This window comes from Sceloporus undulatus, chromosome 2 (assembly GCF_019175285.1).
Source record: "Sceloporus undulatus isolate JIND9_A2432 ecotype Alabama chromosome 2, SceUnd_v1.1, whole genome shotgun sequence".
Classification (NCBI taxonomy): Eukaryota; Metazoa; Chordata; class Lepidosauria; order Squamata; family Phrynosomatidae; genus Sceloporus; species Sceloporus undulatus.
In genome coordinates this window covers 176,145,426-176,167,926 of record NC_056523.1, presented here as the reverse complement: position 1 = coordinate 176,167,926, position 22,501 = coordinate 176,145,426, and the positions used below count along the sequence as shown (strand labels likewise).

The window sequence follows — 22,501 nt, the reverse complement described above, 5'->3', positions numbered from 1 at the left end:
TTCACAAATAGAACAAAAAGTTTGAACAAAAAGTTTGCTGAAACAAGTTTGCTCTCTGTTTTTTGTAGTGCAGGAACCTAAACCTAATTCTTTCCATTTTATTTCTACCTATGTTACCAAATTTTCTGTTAAAGAAGTAATGCCTATAAACACATCTACCTTGTTAACTGGGGTATACCTATATTTTCCTATGGGCTAGTAGCTTCTCTGAACTTACTTAGGGATGTCCTAAATTAGTGGTTCTCAACCTTGAAAATGCATATGTTGACCTACAACACTCCACTGATCTTTGGCTGTGCTGGCTAGTCCCACCAACAGTTTGGGCCCTAAGACTGGGGACTGCATCCTTAAATGTTTGGCTCACAAAAATGTTTTTGCAGTGCTTCCAAAACATGCTCACAAACATTGTTAAACACTTGCCATACATTCTTATAGCGTGAGCTGCTAGTTGCTAAAATAATCCATGTTTGTTGACTGATGCAGGCAGCAAAACCAGATTTATTCAGATCCTGTGAAGGACATATAGGGTTATGAGTTGGTTAGCTTGATGGGGGTCACAACTTGTATACAGTGGTGTCACTAAGGTGGTGCGGGGAATATAAACCATATCAGGTGACATAATAAGGGGGGTGACACCACTGCAGTGGTGTCATCTCCCTTACTGTGTCACCTGGTGTGGTTTGTCACCAACTGCCATTGGGCAGAAACAGGCTGTGGTATTCACCTTTGTCCCTTTAAAATGTTGGAGCTAAGTAGAAGAGATAGTATGAGTGGAACGAGGCTCAGTAGGAGAAGAAAGGAGAGGCTTTCATTAATTTAAATTTTTACTTTGTTTTAAAAAAATCTTTTAAAAGATCACATCTTACCAAATTTTCACTTTAACCACATGAAATTATGTAATATAAATACATTTAGGCTGTGTGTATGATATTGTCATTTAAAATTACAATTTTAACGTTGCTAGTTGTTTATGTCACAACTAATGCCATTACATTCTGTGATATACAGGATTTATGAGTAATATTAGTACAAAAAATACTAAAGATTCTGTATGATGTGGTATGGGAGGAGGTCAATGGGGAGGATGACACCATGACTTACTGCATTGGGTGACGCCATCCCTAATGATGCCACTGTTTGTATAGGCAGGCTTTATAAGTGACCATAAGGTTTAAGCTGACACAACAGCAGGTCTCTTGGCACTGTTTCTGGGATCTGATGAACTTATCTTGCAAAAAAGAGCCACTTGGCTTTTTCTGCTGAGCAGCAAGTTCAGAAATAGCACATCCCCAGAAAGATGCAGTGTATCTGCATCTTCATAGTTGAAAAAGACACTCTGGTCATTGGTCCTTATGGAAAAACTGACCATGGGTGTGGATTAAAAAGGCAAAGACCAGTCATATCACTCATTCTATTGAATGTGGGCCCCATTTATAAACTGTTCTAACTATAATAATGGGCAGCATGGTCCACCTGTTTTACAAAATAGCCTATAAGGGGAGTTGCTTGTGGACCAGTACTATATATAATTTGAGTAACTTTGGAGGATGTTGGGCTTTTGTGTTTGTTGCTACATTTATTGTGTGCATCTTCTGCTGATTTTTTTTAAACTTTCTGTAATGTTTCAAATGTTTTGTACAATTTATTTTTTCCAGAAGATATTTATACCTTGCCAAATCTGTGAGAAAAGGTGGAGCCATCTAAAATTAGAGAAGTGATGACAGAACAAAATTCCCTGTATTCTAACATATTGTAACTTAAAAGCTCCAGCGTAGCAAAGCATAGCAAAAGCTTTGACCTCACACTACTATCAGGAAGATAAAACAGAGTAAATTACAGATTTAAACTAGGTGTCAAGAACCTTCAGTGCTCCATAAACTGAAGAATCACTGCTCCTTTCATAGTTCACCATTAGACAGAGTGGATGGGAAATGGACAGGGCCAGGTTATCAATAATTCAATTGTCACAATTGCTCCAGGACCTTCACTCCCTAGTGGTTCAGATATGGCTTGCCTCCTCTGTCTTCTTCCCTACTCAGTCTCTGAATCCTCCAGTGTTTCTGTGATCATTAAAATTGTGTGCACTACTTTAGTAATTTAGTAAAACTGCACCTAATCAGGCTATTAGTCTCACAAAAGCTGTAGGGCTGAAAGTGGGTTTCCACATGCAGACTTTGTATTCCTTTTTGCTGGACTATTTAATATTTCCACCACTACTCTTAGAATAAATCACCCATCTTCACAGGATGGGTCAATTCTAGGACCTGTTTTAGAGAGTCATTGTTTTAATTTGGTCTTGAAAATTTAGTTCAGCAAAATATGGAGGGCCATAGGCTCCCCAGCCCTGAATTATACAGTTTTAAAGACCATTCTCATTCCAGGGGGAACTGTAATTCTATGAGTCTCTGAAAGGGAAGTATCACCACGCTTGCTAAACAACTTCCAAGCTGCTTCTGGGGAAGCCATGATAGATACACATTAAGAAGCATGTAGGTAGGGTACACATTATAAGCAATGTACACACTGCAAGCAACCAGAGTGACCAGATGTCTTAACAGTAAAAGAGGACAAAGCACCACAAAACGTAGGTCATTCAGTAAAACTGTCGGGCATTACAAAATAAAAGCTAAAAACACTAATATAAATGTAAATTCACGCTTCTTAGTGATGCTCAAAATGGAGGGCATTTTGAAATTCCACCTGGATAGAAGGATGAAATGTAGGACATGTCTTGGAAAAGGAGGACATTTGGTCACCCTGCAAGCAATCAGCCTCTTGTTTTCAATGGGCCACTGTCTTCTTTCCACATCTTGGAACATGGTTCAGTATACAAAGTATCACACATCCTCTGGATTGTGTTCTCTGGAACGTGTGTGTGACTTTAGACTTGAAAAATGTGGATTGTTTGCTGCTGTTGCCAAGTTTAACTAAAGTGGGCCTGCAAGGGGACTTTGTAGCACCTTTGAGACTAACCGTGCAAAAAAATGTTGTAGCATAAGTTTTCATAGACTTGGTCTACGTCCTCAGATGGACTGAGTGAACTGCTGCCCAGGAAAGACCTTTATAATGAGACTGTATGAATAGCCATAGAAATGAAAAACCTGTGGGTATGGTGATGAGGTGGCATGTTCAGCTTTAAATATGGCCATTGAGGGACAAAGGCAGGAGAAGAGATGTTGCCTGAGGCCAGGGTGGGTGGATGGCCATATGAATGGGGGAGGGGGTTTGGGAATGTGGTGTGTGCAAGCTCGGAACCAGAAAGTAGATGTGATAAACTGGCTAAAAGCATTCATATGAGGCTGGGGTGTTAGCCAGGGTTACTATATGAGTAGCGTGCCAGGAAGCCATTGTGGACCTGTTCAATGTACAGTATAACCACCAACATAATAAGAGTTCAGCTTGACTGGATGTAAAGTCCTCTCTGTTCCAGCATCCTTTGCCCCCCAGAAGGGCCCACTATAGGAAGCTGAGCAACAGCCCCTCTTCTGCAACTATCAGTATCCAGAGAAAGTATGGTGTGCTTCAATCTGAAGAATAAGTAGCCATTGACAGACTTCAATGCTTCCAGCTTTTGCCTATAGAATAGAGGTAACCTCCTTGACACTGTAGCCTAATGAACTCTTGACTGTTGCCCAGCCCAGGAACTCTTAAGTTGTTGCTAGTTGCAACCTGAACATTTAGAAAGCAGAGCAAGTACTTATTGGGCAGAAGGATGTCTGCAGTAACTATGACAGAATTCATTGCAAAGTGATTTGAAACAACTCTTTTCTTCTAGCTTCAAAAAGTAAAAATGAAAACTGAACTAATCGAAACTACCCTGTAACAGGCTCCCTGTCCCCCCAATTAAGACTGAAATAGCAATTGCTAGTCCCAGGAAGAGTAGATCCAATGAATCAATTGCTAAATGGCAAGTCAACATTTATGTGAATGCCATTTATTAAATGGATTTACTCCAGTTATGACTAGCAGTTGGTTGTGGGCTTTTGGCTCAAATGCTTACATACACTTACTTCAGAACAAGCCTCTTTGTGGGACTTCTGAATAATTTTGTATTGGAATGGGTTGTTATTTAAAAGTGAGCATGGCTAACATTGCTTCTTAAGCATAGTTTCACAAATGAATTCGTGAAGAATTTTCAGAGAAGGGGTTCACAGGTCGTCTGATACCCAGATGTTAACTAACATTAGTTTTCTTGATGATAGTCGCTTTATTGTGGAATTCACTCTGCCAAAAGGCCTATCCTGTTTGCTGCTTTATTGCATTTCAGAAAGAGTGCAAAGATATAGCTGTTGCTTAAATTACTTTTGCCTCTTGACTTTTATTTTGAAATATTATAAATTCACACAGACATTGAAAGCAATGGCTTACACTTACATATTGGAATACGTTCGCCCTTCGGTCTAGATGTCTTTAGGGGTTTACAGCTGTATCCTTAAATAGCTTAATGTTCTTGTGAGAATAAATTAGCAAGTTAAAACAACACTAGCAGTGCAGCAACTGCTTGTGAGAGTTAACACCTATTAAAATAAGGGAAGCTATTCACACTTATCCACCATTATTTGTTTAAAGCCATTATTACACCCTGGCCCTGGATTTCTACATATTCACTGCAGGGATGGTGCAATAAAGCATCCCAAGTGGCATTAACTTTATGCATTCTTTCCCTCTGTACACAAATAGCCATAATTTAGGGGAAAAGATGTGTACAACAGCACTGGCAATGGCCACACATAGATGTCTATTTTGCTGCTGCTGCGCATTAGGGAGATATTCAGTACACCAGGGGAATGAAGCGTTTCCAAAAGAACCTCCTGAGCACTCCCTACAAACATCTTTAAGCCCAAGCAATTGTAGAGCAAGCTTTTATGAATTAGAAACTACTTCATGAGATGCAAGCTCTTGGTTATTGAACCACTTACTTTGAACCAAATGGGAATTTGGTTCATTGTGTTATGAACAGACTTAGGCTGCATCTGCACAGCAGAAATAATGCAGTTTGACACTGCTTTAATTGCCATGGCTCAATGCTATGGAATAACATGATATATAGTTTGTTGGGGCACCAGCATGCTCTGTCAGAGGCGGCTACCTATCTCACAAAACTACAAATCCCAGAATTCCATAGCATTGAGCCATAGCAGTTAAAGCATGTCAAATTGCATTAATTCTGCAGTGGAGATTAGTCCTTTGGAAAGTTACCTTTTTCAGGTCAAGTCCCATAATCCTCCAGTCAGCATGGTCAGTAGCCACACAGACTGGTGAATTCTGGGTGTTATTTTGCTCTGGGTATAAGTGTGTAAATGAATACGCTGCCTCTTATATATGGCTGTTTAATACATTCTGTTTCCAAACCATACGTTTGTTATTGGTGTTGTCTACATCAGCGCTACTCAAAATGGCTATCCATGGTGCTCTTACAGGCCACTTGGAAACTTCCAGGAAAGAAAGAAACAGCGGGCACAAATTTTGTACCAGTCCCTGGCACACGCATCAGATGACATTAAGAAACACTGGCCTACATCACTGAGTAACAATTGCTCCTTTTCATACTCCTGCATTGGATTTATTACTTTAATATATTTTCTTTTAATTTACAAAATTCCTTAGTGGAGATTTTTTTTAATGTTGCCCAAGGCAACATATGGACTGAATGAAACCACAATAAAATAATGTTCTTTTAAAAAAGATTTTTAAAAACTTACCTAAGAAATTTCAATTAGTTAAAAAAAAATTGTCAGAGTCATGTTTCAACAGCTTTCTGAAAGTTAAATATCTCTGTAGTGTGGGTGTCTTTCTTGGGGAAGGCATTGCATGACTGTGGCAGCAATGCTGGTAGGGCCACTCTAATTGAACAAACTGCCTTCAAAAGTGACACTTGGAAGCCACTGAGTTTTCCCTAGTCTTCAGATCTCAGTTTCTAGCTAAAAGGTCTAGGAAAGCTTGATTGCATACATATATTTATCTAGTAGAAAGTTGAAAATATTCTCAGTCCTGAATCAAACCAACAGGATATTAGAGCCAGGGCTCATGAAGACACTGGGATTCTGTTATTAATGTCAGGATGCAACCTGAAGTAGCAATATCAACATCCCAAATGACGGGCAAAACCTCTTCCCCTCGTCACTGAGCAACCGTTGTGGGCCTTAGGAATACGGGAGAGAGTCCAAGATCTGCTTCAGAGAGAGTGGCTCCTCTTGGCTGGCTTGCTGCTTGGCAAAACTTTTCCTTCTAAAAATTAACCACCAGTAAGCCAGCTCTCCCCTTTCCACATAGCCACCAGGAAAGCTCTTTCCCACTGAAGTTTAAGCAAAAGCCCAGCATCTTTCAGGAGCACTGGAAAATGGGAGGATTACACTTTTACCCTGTTATATTTTAATAGACAATTCTTTAATTTGGCATTTTACTCATATTACATTTTCCAAGCGTCTGGGAAGGCTACATATTGTTATCGTAGTTGCTGTGCACCTTCAAGTCCTTTAGAAGTTATGGCAACCATGGGGTTTTCTTGGCAAGATTCGTTCAGAGGAAGTTTGCCTTTGCCTTCCTCTGAGGCTGAGAGTGTGACTTGTCCCAAGTCACCCAGTGGGGATTTGAAATATGGCCTCCAGGGTCCTAGTCCAAAACCCAAACCACACTGGCTCTCTACATGGATACAGAAGCTATTAAAAATCAGGAGGGCAGATTTCTGATATGGAAGCCAGCCTCTTTCTTTCTGGCACATTTCTGGAGGTACACATCTTCACATAGTTATTAAATTCCAGCATATCATGTGGATGAAAACTGTATATGGGAATCTTTACTAGAATATTGTAAAAAAAAAGATGGGCAATATAAATAACTCGTAAAGAAGGTATAAATTAATGTAGGTTTAAGAAGAAAAATGTCATAAAGAAGGTATAAATTAATGTAAGTGTAAGAAGAAGAATGTTTTTGTAATTATGAAGTGAAAAGATTAAAATAATGCACAGTTTTAGCAAATGTCTAGAAAAATACTTGGAGGATGTGAGATAAAGAAATGAGAATTGAGAAATAATATATCTAGGCTGTAAATAAGCTATAGCAACAACAGCAAGAAACAAAATTGAGGAGGGGAAGGGAAGAGATTATGAGATTTATATGGAAGAGGGTGTTATTGAAATTGGTCTCTTTTAAAAAATATAAATATATATTTAATAAAGATCACACACACATATATATATCCAGCATATATAATGGGGCTTACACTAAGACACAACATCATAGCAACCGCTTAGCAAAAAAGCCTTGTTATGCTCAATATGAACATGAAAGAGCCTTTGCATTGGAAGGGGATCTTGCGAGGAGGTACAAGGACAAGATCCTAAACTGTAAAGATACCAATCTGAACACCAAAGTGAGGCTCATCCAAACCATCATATTCCACATCACTATGTATGAATGAGCTGGATAGTCAAGAAAGAGGACGGGGGGGGGGGGACCAACTCATTTGGGGTGTGGTGCTGGAGAAGAGAGCTGAGGATCCCATGGACAGCCAAAAAGACAAACAAATGGGTCCTTGAACAGATCAAGCCGGAAACCTGCCTGGGCGCCGAGATGACAGAACTGAGGCTGTTGTACTTGGGATGCATTATGAGAAGGCATGACTCATTAGAAAAGACAATAATGCTAGGAAAGGTGGAGGGAAGCAGAAGGAGAGGAAGGCCGTTTGCTAGATGGCTGGACTCTATTAAAGAGGTCATGGGTATGAATCTGCAGGACCTGAGCAGAGCAGTGGAGGACAGGGAGTCCTGGCAGTATCTCACCCACACTCAAGTCAACTCAGATAGTTAACAACAGCAACAAGGTTTTGTGGCCAGGCATTAAGTAGCGTCCTTAAGCAGGCTGTGAATGGGGAAAACACTTCTCTCAGTGTCTCCAAAATACAGACACACATTGAGCCTTCTCTAGGATCTGTCCACATTTACTTGGTCTTGCCAAACTTGCATGGAAGTGATTGCAGTCTTCCTTATCTCTTGCTCAGTCAAGCCAAAGTGTAACGGAGAGAGGCTCAGAACACACACACACACAGCGAGGCAGATTAGTCACACCCAAAATTTAGGGCTAACCAAAAAGGCACAAACTATATGACGCAAGGTTTTGAAGCACCGCTGGCTTCTTCGTTGGACAAAGGTGTTTAAAAGTACGTTATAAATAATAAATGAAAGCTTTTAATTAATCATATCCTGCCTCTCTCTTCACAAGGTGTTCAGTTATAGGCCTAAAGTTTTTTGTGAAACCGTTGTTGTGTCGATACACACTTTTGTGGATTTGTTGTTATTGCCGTTGTGTGCCTTTGAAGAGGTTCCAGACTTCTGGTGACCCTAGATTGGTTCGGAGGGGGTTTGCCATTGCCCTCCTCTGAGGCCCAGAGTGTGACTTCTGCCCAAGGGTCACCCGGGGACTGAGCTGGGATTCAAACCCAGGCCTCCAGAGTCACAGTCAGGCTTCTTTGTGGACATTGCTTTGTTGTGTGACTATTGGATGTTACTGTATGTTCCACTTCCACACAAGAGCCACCTGATCCAATGGAGGCGGCCATTCTGCTTTGTGGGTTTTGCATGCTGCTGCTGTGCTTTCTTTCCCGCAGGGCCCTGCTTCTTCCTGCTGGGAGGGAGATGGCCGCCTCCTTTCTTCCTCCGCTCCCTCACTGGAAGCCACCACCACGCTGCTTCTGGAGGACTCCGCAGCAACCGGCCTCAAGGGGGACTCTCGCTCCTCCGACCGTGGGGACGCTCTAGCCCGCGCCCTGCCTCGGCTCAACGGTGTCTCCTCTCTATGGTCTGCCTGGCAGCGGAGCTCTCACAGGGCTGCTCTAGCCCCGCCCCCTCTATGGTTCTAGGCCCGCCTTCCTGGGGGAAAGGAGGAGGAGACGGGAGGGATTCGCATCACTTCCGGGTCAAGGCGGGGTTGAAATCGCCCCGCTCTCCAGCTCCCCCTCCCAGACCCGCCGAGGCCGCCGCCGTAAGAGCAGCTGCCGCAGCCCCTTCCCGCTGCCCTCGCCCTCCTCCCGCCGCCGCCATCCCGCCCGCCCGCCCCGGCTCTCTCCTCCTCCCCTCCCCCCGCCCCGCTCCCTCCGCCCGCCCCGGAGACCCGAGCACCGCCCGCCCTCCCTCCTCCCGCTCCCCCAGTCCCGTCCCCTTCCCCCAAACGCAGCCAGGGAACGCGCGGCCGGGCCCACACACCCCGCCAGGTAAGGGCCTCGCAGACACCCATCCACCCCCCAGCCCATAATAATATTTTTTTATTTCCCTTCCTCCTCCTTCCCAAAATCCCCGGCCTCGGGTAGCTCCTCTCTGCCGCCGACCCTGCCCCGAGAGCCCGACCGCGCCGCTACGCGAGGCCGTGGATGCGCTCGCGGCCTACTGAGGCCTAGTGTGCGTGTGCGAGGCGGCCGCGCGCGAGGGCGCGCACGCGCAGTGTGGAGCGCGCGAGAGAGAAAAGGGGAGGGGGTGATGGGGAGGGGGCGCTGTGTGGGCCCCGTGGGGGCGGAGGAGAGGCTGGGGAGGCCGCAGTGGGCTCGAGCGGGGGGGGGGGCGCGTGTGCTGTTGCTGCGTCACATTGGGCGGGATCTAGGCCCTGGCCGCGCGCGCGAAGGGAGGAAGGAAGGGAAGGGGGAGGGGGCGCGCGACAGAGAGTGAGGTAAGGGGCGGAGTCTCTGTTCTGCGAGGGAGGGGGAGGAGGAGGAGAGGGTGACGCGAGCAGAGGAGGAGGAGGAGGGCGCCCGCCCGCACCAAAAGCCCAGGCTCGGGCGGGCGCGATTTTTTTTTGCAGGGCAGGAAGAAGAAGAGCGTCCTAGTTGGCGTCGTGTGTTGCTTCAAAACGCCTCCCTCCCTTTAATTGTTATTTTCTCTTTCCTTTTCCACCCCTTTCCTTCCTTCCTTCCTTCCTTTCTTTTTTTGCTGTTTCTTATTAGTTGTTTGTTTTTTTGGGAACGTCTCCCGACAGGCATATGCATAGAATCCTACAGCCGGAAGAGGGACCCCAAGGGCCATCCACTCCTACTCCATTACGCCATCAAAGCACCCCCCCCCAGTAAAGGCCATCCAGCCTCTGTTTTTGCAAACCTCCAAAGGAGGCGACTCCGTAGCAACTTCTGAACCGTTCTGGTGAAACTTGACATTTGTAAAGTCAGAGAGTTGGAAGAGACCCCAAGAAGGGCCCTGATCCAGTCCAACCCCATCCTGCCATGCAGGAAATCCAAATCAAAGCATCCCCATTGACAGATGGCCATCCAGCTTCTGTTTGAAGACCTCTAAGGAAGGAGACTCCACTACACTCCAAGGGAGTGTGTTCCACTGTCAAACAGCCCTTACTGTCAGGAAGTTCCCCATAATGTTGAGGTGGAATCTCTTTTCCTGGAGCTTGCATCCATTGCTCTAGATCCTGTTCTCTGGAGCAGCAGGAAACAAGCTTTCCCCGTCCTCAGCATTTAGACAGGGTTACCATGTCACCTCTTAAGCTTCTCCCTTCTTCAGGTTAAACATGCACAGCTTCCTAAGTCTCTCCTCACAGGGCTTTATGATTTCCAGACCTCAGTTAACAAAGCTGCTCACAGCGAATCCTCTTTTTATTCAGTGTTTTTACACCCACTGAGGCTCCATGGGCTGGAGAGCCAGCATACCTTAGTGGTTTGAATGTTATACTACGACTCTGGAGATCAGGGTTTGAATCCCCATTTGGCCATGAAAAACTGACTAGTTGACCTTGGGCAAATCATATGCTCTCAACCCCAGGGGAAGGCACGGCAAACCTCTGAACAAATCTTGCCAAGAAAACCCCATGGTAGGTTTGCCTTAGGATCCCCGTAAGTCAGAAATGACTTGGAAGCACACAATAGCAACGACTTTAGGTAGAACAGGAATCATTTGAAGAACTTTGGAACAGGGGCACAATAGCACCCCAAATCCACAAAACGGGTATCTTTTATGGAACCAATAAAATACTTTTTATTGGGCCAACCAAACTGCACCAGATACATGTTGCAAGCTTTCGAAGCTCGACAGGCTTCTTCATCATGCAAAGGAGTTAAGATTTATCATGCAGGAAGGGAAAAAATTATGACCCAACCCAAGCTGCAAGCTTTCAAAGCTCCACTGGCTTCTTTGTCAGGGAAAGGGGTAAAAAATCATCCAGGAGAAGGGGGGGAAATGACTGTTAGTCCCAAGACTGCACCCTCCCCCCCAAAGATATGGCTGTTTTCAGTTCAGATGCTACTAGAAGGAAATCCACGCAGGCCGGTCCCTCCTCCTGGCCATCTGGGAAATCCAGGAAATAACTTTTTAAAAATTAGATTAGCAAGACAAAAAGATGCTCCTCTTCAGATGCACATTGCCTTCCTTTCACATCAGTAAAAAACAAAAAAAAATCACACCCCCCCCCCCCCCCGATTGTTTGAAAACTAGGCCCCATACCAACAGGCCAAAATAAAACTGCTTTGGGTCACTTTGGAGGTATGTTGTGTAAATGATGCATGTGTCCTACAAGGCCAGAAGCCATGGCAAGGCCATGCTCCAGTCCTAAAGACTGGAGCATGGCTTTGGCACAGCTTTTGAACGCTTAGATGCATGCATCATTTAAACAACATACCTCCAAAGTGATCTGAAGCAGCTTTATTTTGGCCTGTCTGTATGGGGCCTTAGTTTTAGATAAAAGGGATTGGAATTCTTCCTCTTCTGCACAAATGTTTGGGTCTGGGCTATTGGCCAATTCTCCCTTGCTCTTCCAAAAGCTCTGAGATAGGAAATACACAACTGCCTTAAAACTATGGACAGGCATATTTTTACTACTTCACTTGGCTCTTAGGTTAGGGATGCTTTGTGGTCTGAGATCTATGGGGAGAAGGAAATGGTTTGAATAATAACTTTCTTGGCTTGTCATAATTGGAAGCCAATTAGAATGCTTTGTGGTAATTGAAAGACTGGCTGGCATAAGACCAAAATGTGTTTGAGTGTACAGTCAGTCCTCTGTATCCATGGATTCAAGCATCCACAGCTTGAAAATTTTCAAAAGTATAAATTCTAAATAGTAAACATTGGGCCATTTTATGATAGGCACACTCTTTTGGTATGCTATTGTATTTAATGGGACTTGTGCCTCCAGGGATGTTGGTATCCATGGTATGTCCTGCAACCAAACCCCAGGGGATAACAAAGCCCCAGTGTACTAGATTTCTTTTTCAAGAATTTGGTTTTACAATCCATGATACGTTCAAGCTTGAGAGCCAGCATGATGCAGTGGTTTGAGCATTGGACTAGGACTCTGGAGACAAGAGTTCAAATCCCTGCTTGGACATAAAAACCCACTGGATGACCTTGGGCAAGTCACACACTCTCAGCCTCAGAGAATGGTAATACCAAACCTCTCTGATGAAACTTGCTAAGAAAACTGAGAAACCCTAGTGTTGTCATAAGTCAGAAATGACTAGAAGGCACACAGCACACAATTCATTGATGACAGGAAGTTAAAAGGATGAAAGAGCTAAGCACTGAAGTATGTTTTTGAATATATGCATCATTTTCTGTAATGAAATATATGGTAAACTTAAACCTTAGACCCACTTTAATAGCATTTTATTCTAATACTTGCATTAGAGTTACTTGCTGTCATCTGCATACAGTCTGCCCTTCCTTTATGTGGGGATCCATTCCAGACTCCCCCACGTAAAGGGAATGACACCTATGCTCGAGCCCCATTTAAATGAATGGGGCTTGTGCACGCGGCAGTGCATGCACACCACAGGCGCGCATCCCATTATTCCTCATGGGACGCGCCACCCTTTCTCTCATATGCTGAAAGTTGTGTAAAGCACACCCACATATGACATGGACGCACTGTACTTAATATTTTAGTGATTATTTTAAGGCAAACTGCTTACTTGAGTTTACTCTTAGCAGGAAGGAATTATACCTAAACTATGCTCAGAAGTTGCTCCTAGGTGGTTTCAAGGTTGAGGTCTCTAGCAGTGAAAGTGAGTCATGGGTTCTGCTTTGGAGCTAGACATTCAAAATCAAGGAGTTCTGCACAAAACCAATCCCTTGAGTATCACAATGTGTTTTTAAATACTAGTGCAGATCAATCTGTGGAAGTAACTGGAGCCTGCCTTTGCTGAAGCTGTTTGTACTCTGCTGACCTATGAAGCTAGGAACTAAAGGTGTCAGTTGCTCTCTCCTTCTAGCAAAGAGGAGGGAGCGAGGGAGGTCAAGTTGCTCAGGGAAGATGTTCCAGACATTGACTTTATGGTCTCAAATAAGCATTAACACGTTTGTGTTAAGCACCACCTGCCCAGTTTATGAATAAACACCCGGAAGGTGTAAACTTTTGGGTATCATCTGATTAGTGACAAGAATGTGCAAATCTTAGTTTTGATAGTAATAGCCAGCTTGGCTATTCCTTCCCTTTCATATAGTAATAAGATTATTGCAGGGATACTTAATCCTGAGACTTGTACAATACTGTCAAGAGGATGAGATCAAGATACATTTTCAGATGCCATATTAAAAAGGGTGTGTGCGAATGAGTTCATTGTGTAGTGTTAAAATAGTACAGGATGGTCTTTATCTGTTCTAGTTTGATTTCCTCCCAGCGACCAAAGATTTGACCACTGACTAAGCCTGACTTAACTGAACACAGAGCAAGATGGACACCGGTGTTATCGAAGGAGGTTTAAATGTCACGCTTACCATTCGCCTACTTATGCATGGGAAGGTACTTGCGCTTCTTCATCTTGTTTGCTTTAGACTGAAAGTAGGTCACAGTAAATGTCTTGGATACCCCACTTGTCTGATCAAATTAAAGCATCACTTTGCTCTTGGCTTGCCTTGTTCTTTGCAGCAGAGCTTTCTGTTAAGACCAGGAGGGGATATCTATAACTTAGTAGATTTTAATAAATCAATTGGACAGTATTAGATTGGTTTAATATCAATCTGTACCAGGCACCATAAGGTGGAGATGGAAATGTCTAAATATTCAAATTCACTCCATCAGTTATATTTTTGAAGGATTGTAATCCATTAGAAGTATAGTATTGTGTATAGGGTAAGGGGACGTGGCCATATGAATCTGTCAGAATGATTGAGAACTACACCTTTCTTGCATTTGCTGTTTCAGGAGGTTGGAAGCATCATTGGGAAGGTATGTGAACCAACTTAATTTTTATTTTGTTATATGAATTCATATTAGTAGTATTAGTAACCAGTTTCTCTCTGTTTTTTGTGTTTGTGCATGTATAGAAAGGAGAATCTGTAAAGAAGATGCGTGAAGAGGTAGGTTTTTGGGCATAAGGGAAGGAAAAAACAAAGGAATTAAGATAGATAATAAGGGCCTCTTAAGCTGGTAGGCATAGTTTTTGGAGCAGATATTAGTAATTGTGAAAGGTATGCAATGGTTCTTCTATAATCTTGACTGTATGGTTGACGGCTTTTCCAAAGAACCAGCTATGAAGGAGGAGCATCTCCACAAATGGCAGCTGTTTGCATTTAAAAGCCATGATTATTGATTTGGCAGTTTTGCTAGTACTTATGATCTGCCTAGTGAGGCAAACCCTACAGACTCACTTCTTGCATGTTTAGTAAAAGTACAGTATGTCTCAATAAATTCAGTAGTACTTGCTTGGGAGTAAGTTCACTGGTTAATAGTGGAAGGAGGAGGGATAGGGTCAGTCCTGTCTCATTTGCAACTCAATTTTGTTTCCTTGTAGAGTGGTGCTCGCATTAACATCTCAGAAGGGAACTGCCCAGAACGGATTATTACTCTTGCTGGACCCACTAATGCCATCTTCAAAGCATTTGCAATGATCATTGACAAACTGGAAGAGGTGTGTAAACCTTATTTAATTGTCATGATGAATTGAGGATCTGGGCAGAAGAAGCACTGTGCTGTACTCTTTTGTAACAACTCAGGAATGTTGTGTGTCCCATCAGTTTAACATTTTGGCAATATTGAATGTGGCTGATAGATCCTGATTTCAAACATGAGATTGATAATCCTGTATAAACATACGTAACGCCACAGTGTGTTTAATGAAAACATGGAACTGCAAATCGTTTAATTGCAAATTGGCTGAATTTCTGAGCATGAGGGCACTCTGCTTTACTTCATAAGAATGACCATTAGGTGGCAAAGAATGCTCAGCTATGCTATATGTATTTTTTGGTGATTACTCAGGAATATGGGAGGGAACATTTGTGAGAGAAAATTTAAACAGAGTTTTGCACTCCTAGGGGAAAGGGAAGACTTTATTGTTTTCCCTGTCAGTTTGCTAAAAATCTTGCTTTAAAGGGTGTGGGATCCACTGGAACAGAGTGAGATGTTCGTTTATGGAAGGTGGGTACTGTGGAAAGTCACTCCACCTCCCTTCTGCTGACTGAATTTTCCTTTGAATCTTAGTTCTGTCCTTGAATAGAAAGACCCCTTCTGTCTGTAGGGCAGTTAGATCTAAGCTGATGAACTTCATGTTCAGACAAAACAAAGAGTTGGCAGTTTTAAAATGTATGGGCTAAATAGTAGTCTGCTGTTTCTCTGGGCTTTTCCTGGACACTAGAAGAGCTACATATGTAGTGACAGTAGACAGAAGCTGAGAATTGGGCTCAGAGTTTGATTGAACCTTTAATATCAGGTTATCAAGTGAAGTTTCCTTGTTAGATTATGAGAAGAATGATTATTGCTATGCAGCCAACTTTCTCAAAATGTGAACTAGCTGCTTCTATAGAAGTGAGTTAGCTCCCTCTATAGAAGAGCTAATGCTTCTGAAACGGTATCTTTATTTGATGTATCTTCCACCACACGCGTAGCCTGATTTACCCTGCCATTTAGCCTAAGCCAGTAGAACTTGTAAAAGTGTGTTAGTAATCAGAATTATTTGTGTGTCTACGTGTACTGATACTATGGCTGAAGGAACAATTTTTTGATATTTTTGTTAGGACATTTGAAGTCCCATGAGGAAGGCAGAAACCTAAGTAGCCTTCTCCTCACTGAGTTGATGTGAAGTTGCTGAAAATCCTTTTTTTTCATGTTTGTCTTGATTACAAGTCCACAGGCAAATATGAAGGGTAGTGTGTTTCAAGTCACAGTGGATTTTCAATAAAACATTCTAGTGTGTGTGGCAGTTCTCAGTCTGCTGGAATCAGCAGGAAATTGTTTCTGAATTTAGCTTGCTGAAATTGTGATCGCACTTGGGATGATATCTTCTCCCTTTGCCAAGGTCATTGGCTCTGCTGTTTCAGAAGAATAAATCCAAACTGTTTTGTTCTGGCCTTTCACTTCAACAAAAAACCAAACAAATGAAAAAGGCACTGTGGAAGTCTTTATCTCCATTGGAATGTAAATGTGAGTGTTCCTTTGAAGTCAAATCTTTAGTCAAACCAACCCCTGCAATATGGTGGTGTGCAAAGCTGTGTCTTTTAACTTTGAAAATACACTGCCTAAGTATTACCAGAACATCAGTAACTTGAGAGGGCTCTTTCTGCAGGCCCTATCTTCTTTTGCTAAGCTTGAACTTAAGTCCTTGACAAGGGCAAGATGGTGTCTCATTGCTCTTGGGAAAGAGATTTGCAGCTTGCTCAGTACAATAGTCTGTGCAGGGATGGGAGTTGTTATGCTGCTGCACTGTGGCAACTCCTGAATTGTGGCTGGAATTTTGAAAGGTACAGATTGTAAGTAGTGACAAAAAGTTTTACTGCCTGATTGGCATACCCTATGAGGCGAAAGTGACAACTTGGCTCTTTTGGTCAGTTCAGAATTGACATCTGGCTTAAAAACTCTCCCCCTCCAGCTTCAGGAACCCTGCAGGAACTCACAATCAAAGCACTCCTGGACAAATGGCCATCTAGCCTCTGTTTAAAAACCACCAAAGAATGAAACTCCTCCACGCTTGGAGGAAGTGTGTTCTACTGTCAAACAGCTCTTACTGTCAGGAAGTTCCTCCTAATGTAGACACTGAGTGCTCTGTAGAGATTGCAGCAGTAGTCTTCGGTGACACAATGCATATACAACTTGTGCTTCTGCCTCAGCCAAAAGCATATATTACCTGAATTTTGCCTTTCTTACTTGCTAAGCATCTATGTATTTTTAAAATGCATGATAAATCCTGGACTTTGTTTGACGTTTCTATAGCCTGAAGTTTCTTGACTTTGTTTTCAGGATATCAGCAGCTCAATGACCAACAGCACAGCTTCTAGTAGGCCCCCTGTCACTCTGAGACTTGTGGTACCTGCCAGCCAATGTGGCTCTCTCATTGGGAAAGGAGGTTGCAAGATCAAGGAGATAAGAGAGGTGTGTACTGAGCGCAGCTGGGTTAGTGAGACTTGTTTGCTGCTTGTTTCTGTGGTAAAATGTTACATCCATTCCCTTTCATTATGACCCCATCATATGCCAAATGTGTTGAGAATGAATGCCACACATAGATTCTGCATCACCCTGCTTAATACAGCTGTTTATATTTAGTGCTTGTGATACAGAGACTGGGTAGCTGGAGCCAGGCACAGGATGGCTGAGTGCTTTTTATAAGTTTGCTCTTCTTTCTTTGTCTCCCATCATTTACATCCAGGATCAGTTTGTTGTCAGATAAGTGAAAAAACTTTTCTCAAGGCAGGCAGGCCTCTCAGTGGGTTAGCTCTCTCATAATTAGATAGTGATAGTACCTGGCCTTCATTTGTTTTTGGATTTTTGTTTTAAGTAAATCTTAACTTAGTTTTTGAAGATAGGAAATCTCATATTTTGTGTAAACTTCTTTTTTCATCAGCTTGTTTTTTTGAATGAAGGGGAGAAGCCACTGAACACCTCAGTTGCTATACTAAAATAAAGTAAAATCCATTGTGCTGTGTCTCCATACCCTCAGTATCTTGTTTATGCAGCATTTCTGTTAATTGGAAACTTTAGAAATATAGTACAGTGGTACCCCGGGATATGAATGCGCCGCCTTACGAAATTTCCGGGTTACGAAAAAAATCCATAGAAAAAAACTGTTCCGGGTTACGAAGGTTATTTCGGGTTACGAAAAATTTTTTTGTGCTTTTCGGCGCTTTTTCGCACGAAATCGCGGCTTTCGCTATTAGCGCCTATGGCTTTTTCGGCTTACGAAGGATTTCGGGTTACGAACGCGGCGGCGGAACGAATTAAATTCGTAACCCGGGGTACCACTGTACCATTTTATTGAAAATCCTCACTTTAAAAATTGACTAAATAGTGTGTATGAGTTCTTTACTGTTCTGATCAAACCATCTCCATTACAAGAATACATGGAATATTATGTGGCCATCCAGCATGGTGTAATGGTTAGAGTGTTGGACTAGGACACTGGGAGACCAAGGTTCCAATCCTGGCTTGGCTATGGAAATCCACTGGGTGACCTTGGGCAAGTCACTCCTTAGCCTCTGAGGACAGCAATGGGAAACCCCCTCTGAAGAAACATGCCTAGAAAACCCCATGATAGGTCCACTTTAGGGTTGCCATAAGTTGGAAATGACTTGAAGGCATACAACAGCAAATGTCAGAGCAAAGCTTACATAACTGAGTCTAAAGAGTTATGACGCTCACAGGAGCAAAGGTGACTCTTTTTTAAAAAAATACATGTCCATCAGCCTTCCCTCAAAGGATGAATGTTTATTCTACTCTATCTCCTTTCCTTCTTCAGAATTCAGATAGGCTTAGGAATACCTGCTATAGGCCATCCATTTGAATTTGTTTTTCATACTGTCTCAATTAAGTAGTCTGGGAAATACAACACTGGCAAATAGTCCTGCTTAATGCTGGCTCTAGATTTACTGCTAATGATTGTCAGTTCTATATTATAGCTCAGAGGAAAGTGTCAAACATTGTAAAATTTTGATCTTTTGATGTTTGGTTCTGCATCTCAAGCCTAGAGTTATATAAGTGTGTTGTGAATTTGAAAAGTGGATTAGATTGATCAGAAGATCTGTGGAATCAAACATTACCTGATAAGCTATACTGGATGTTAAATGGCTTGATTTATCTGTGTTAGGATTTTTTCCCCTCTAGTTGTTGAAAGTAGTAGTTATGGAATAGTAAATGATATGTAGTGGTATTCCAGCACCTCAAGGTATAAAGAACCTGCCCAATAGGTTTATTGTATAATATCTGCCTTCACTTGTAGGGTGGGTTTTGGTTGGTTTGTTTGTTTGTTTTGCAATTTGGAGGGCAGGACACTTACCTTCATGGTGAAAACTGGATGTCTAAGGAATGTGGGATGCTGGAACTCATGCTGAAACAGATACTATGATTTAACAATAACCATGTAATAAACTTGGCACCACTTCCTCATGGCTAGTACCAAATTACTTCTAAGAAGGAAGAAAGGCCATTCCTTTGTGTTAACACACCAGCTGTTATACTGTAAGCCATATAAATCAAGAGGCAAAATACCTGACTTGGTATTTTTAATCTTAAGAGCACAGGGGCACAGGTTCAAGTGGCAGGAGACATGTTGCCCAACTCTACTGAAAGAGCGATCACCATTGCTGGGATTCCACAGTCCATCATTGAGTGCGTCAAACAGATCTGTGTGGTCATGCTGGAGGTGAGTAAGGAAGACTGAGTAGCTTGTTTTTCTTTGAAGATAACACATTAGGTTTCACGTGTAGAAGGGTAGCTTAGGAAAGCTTGTGGGTGCAGTAGAATAGTCACTGTTACTGGATTATTACCAGCCACCTTCTAGTTTTGAAACAGCTGATAAAGAATTCCTATGCTGACAGCTGTCCCTATATGTTTTTGCTTCATAACATGTGTGAAATCGTCCTATTTGGGGTGTAGTTTGCTTAAATAAGTACTATTCAAAATGGTGGTCTGTGGTCTGGTACTGGTCCGTGTCAAGTTTCCTAGAAGGAAAGAGTTGGGCCAATGGGTACAGATAAGGTACTGTCCTTGACATTTTAGAAACAAAAATGCTGGCCCCATTACAAAGTATGGTCAGAGAAATTGTAAAACTTCTTGCTGGTTTCAGTGTTACTTGGAAAAGTTCATAGGGACTTGATGGTGGAGAAAATGGTTTCTTAAAGGGCACAGCACTCCTTGGCAGACAACTGTCAGGGACCAATTGTTATTGTAAAAATTGATAAGCATGCTTAAAGACAACATTCATACTACAGCTTGTAGGTAATTCTTAGTTTAGATGAGCAGCCCACAAAAAGGCAAGAGCCAGCAATGGTGTGCCTGGAGGAACAAACCCTGCATAGCAAGTGAAAATGCCAGTTAATGAATACAAAGCTATACAAGAGTGTATATTCCAGAGTTCTCTTTTATTGAGTTGACTGAATGAGGAAGGCTTATTTAAGTAAAATACAGCTCACTGTATCTGCGTATGAATCAGCGTGGTTTAGTGGTTTCAACACTGGATTACGACTCTGGAGGGCACTGTTCAGTCATGGAATTCTGTTGAGTGACCTTGGGCAAATCACTCTCTCAGCTTCAAGAGGAAGGCAAAGGCAAAGCCTCCACTGAACAAATCTGGCCAAGAAACCCTGTGATTGGGTCACCATAAGTCAGAAATAACTTGAATGCAAATAGCAACAACTAATTGTTGCTTATGGTATTTAGAGCTTTAGAGAAGCCCATCTCACATCTCTGGAATTATTGATATGTGGAAATAATGAAGAAATCTAAACCAGTGCTTGTGCACTGTCTTAGTGGCATTGCTGCTGCTTGGCAAAGCAGTACCACATGCACTTGCCTTCATTGTTCAATAACTTTGTACTTGTTACCCAGTATTCCCATTTGATCTAACTTCAAGATACTTTTGCAAATAATCGCTCTGCCTCACTTTCATTTGTTGAAGCATACTTTTCTTATGTGAGAGTTATGCGGCAGACAAATGAAATATTCTTAAACTTCTAGAGTTAATCTTTAGCTGTAGTAAACTTATATGGGTTCTGCTGAGAGGCTGATCAAATGAGTAATTGTGCAAAATTATGAACTGGCACTTGGTTAGCTTAAACGCCTAACAGAAGTGTATAGCCTTCTGCCAGATACCGAGTTGTCTTCTAACTGAAATTCCTAGCAATTAACCATGTTTTTCTTTGACTGTTCCACAATCTAGTCTCCCCCAAAGGGCGTTACCATCCCTTACCGACCCAAGCCATCCAGTTCTCCTGTCATCTTTGCAGGCGGTCAGGTAAGGCCATTCCTCTTGTCGGGCATGGGTGGGGAAGGCAAAGGGTAGCCTACCAAGCTTCAACACTGCCAGCACACATCAAACCACTCTGCATGCTTATCACCTGTGCTGCCCACCTGGCCAGCACAGTGCTACCTCTGCTGCTTTGATTTTGTTCTTTGGAGGCTGCTCTCGAATGGTCAACAGGCTCTGATATTCTTTGGGAATTGGTGTAGATAACAGTGTGGATGGGGGAAATGGCTGGAATTTGCAGTTCACTCCAGATGTAGGACTACCAGCAAACCAAATTTCTGATGCTTTCAAATTTCAGGCAACATTTGAATTAGTGATTGCAGTGGGATTGAATTCTACCGAGCAGTAGTTCTGAAGCAGCAGGGAATGACTGTTGAAAGGGACAGGTGTTGTGACAGCTAGAACGCAGAGGATTGGGGAAGTGAGGAGGAGATTCTGGTTGCCACCATGGTATATGCCACCAGGCCAAAATATTGAACATTGGAACAAGTTCCTTTAGCAAGGTGATAGTTTGAATATCACTTTCCTGTTACCTATGTCTCAAGGAATATACATGGCTATCTTAAAACATGCTGGTGATACTAGATCTGACTCTTTCTCAAACACAATTATGTACGTTGCTTCAGGCATATGAGAGGTGAGGCACAAGTGTGTCAATTTCTTGGTGAAGCATTGTTATGGCCAATGCAGGATTGGGACTTCAGTCTCCCAGTTGGCTCAGATCTTGTTACCATTGTCTGGATTTTCAATTAAATCTGCTTGCTTGTGTGGACTGTTTTGGCTATGTTCTGAGGTATGTGAGGTATATTCTGCAAGGCATTATAAAGTTATAACTGGACTTGCTGATAACTTGCAGCCGTTTTAGCCAGATAGATTTTATGTGAGGTTGAGACGTGCCGTTCTGAGAAGCACAGAGTCTTTCAGAACTTCATGTCCAGGGAAGACTTGCAAGAGTTTGTGGAGTGGAGTTGGAACACTCTTGAGGACTTTGACATTTGATTGCCCTTGGGCACAGTGCCTCAATGCCCACCTGTAGACTTCCTTTGAAGGGGCAACTTTAATAGTCCAAATGCTTCAGTAGTGGATTTGGCAAAATGAGTGAGGTAAACTAAGTAAACTGGAGATTGTAAAGGTATAGAGTTGGTGCACTGGGCATTAATGGGTCATTTCAGTCAGCAACAGTATGTAAAGGCAGCAGCTGGACTAGTCTAGCTGCAATGTACCCAGTGCTTACACATTGATATGCCACTTACATTGGGATATCTGGCTGATAAACCTCTTGCTGGGGTAAAGGTGCTGTCCTGGTCTTGTTCTTGCCTCAATTCCTTCCCTATTCTTCCTTGCCCCATT

At 42.7% G+C, this 22,501-nt stretch overlaps 1 protein-coding gene across 22 annotated transcripts in view; it reads left to right on the top strand.

The window, feature by feature from the left end:
- Positions 1-9,067: 9,067 nt before the first annotated feature.
- Positions 9,068-22,501, top strand: part of PCBP2 (poly(rC) binding protein 2) — a 28,510-nt gene continuing 15,076 nt past the window's right edge. For 21 of the 22 annotated variants that reach the window (XM_042454032.1, XM_042454031.1, XM_042454030.1 and 18 more), the window contains exons 1-8: positions 9,068-9,208; positions 13,585-13,722; positions 14,125-14,148; positions 14,247-14,279; positions 14,714-14,830; positions 17,155-17,286; positions 19,421-19,549; positions 21,065-21,139. In XM_042454032.1, the coding sequence (XP_042309966.1) occupies positions 13,654-13,722; positions 14,125-14,148; positions 14,247-14,279; positions 14,714-14,830; positions 17,155-17,286; positions 19,421-19,549; positions 21,065-21,139 (579 nt within the window). In that variant the 5' untranslated portion in view covers positions 9,068-9,208; positions 13,585-13,653. The remainder of the gene's footprint in view (positions 9,209-13,584; positions 13,723-14,124; positions 14,149-14,246; positions 14,280-14,713; positions 14,831-17,154; positions 17,287-19,420; positions 19,550-21,064; positions 21,140-22,501) is intronic. The other variant, XM_042454011.1, reaches the window with a different exon arrangement.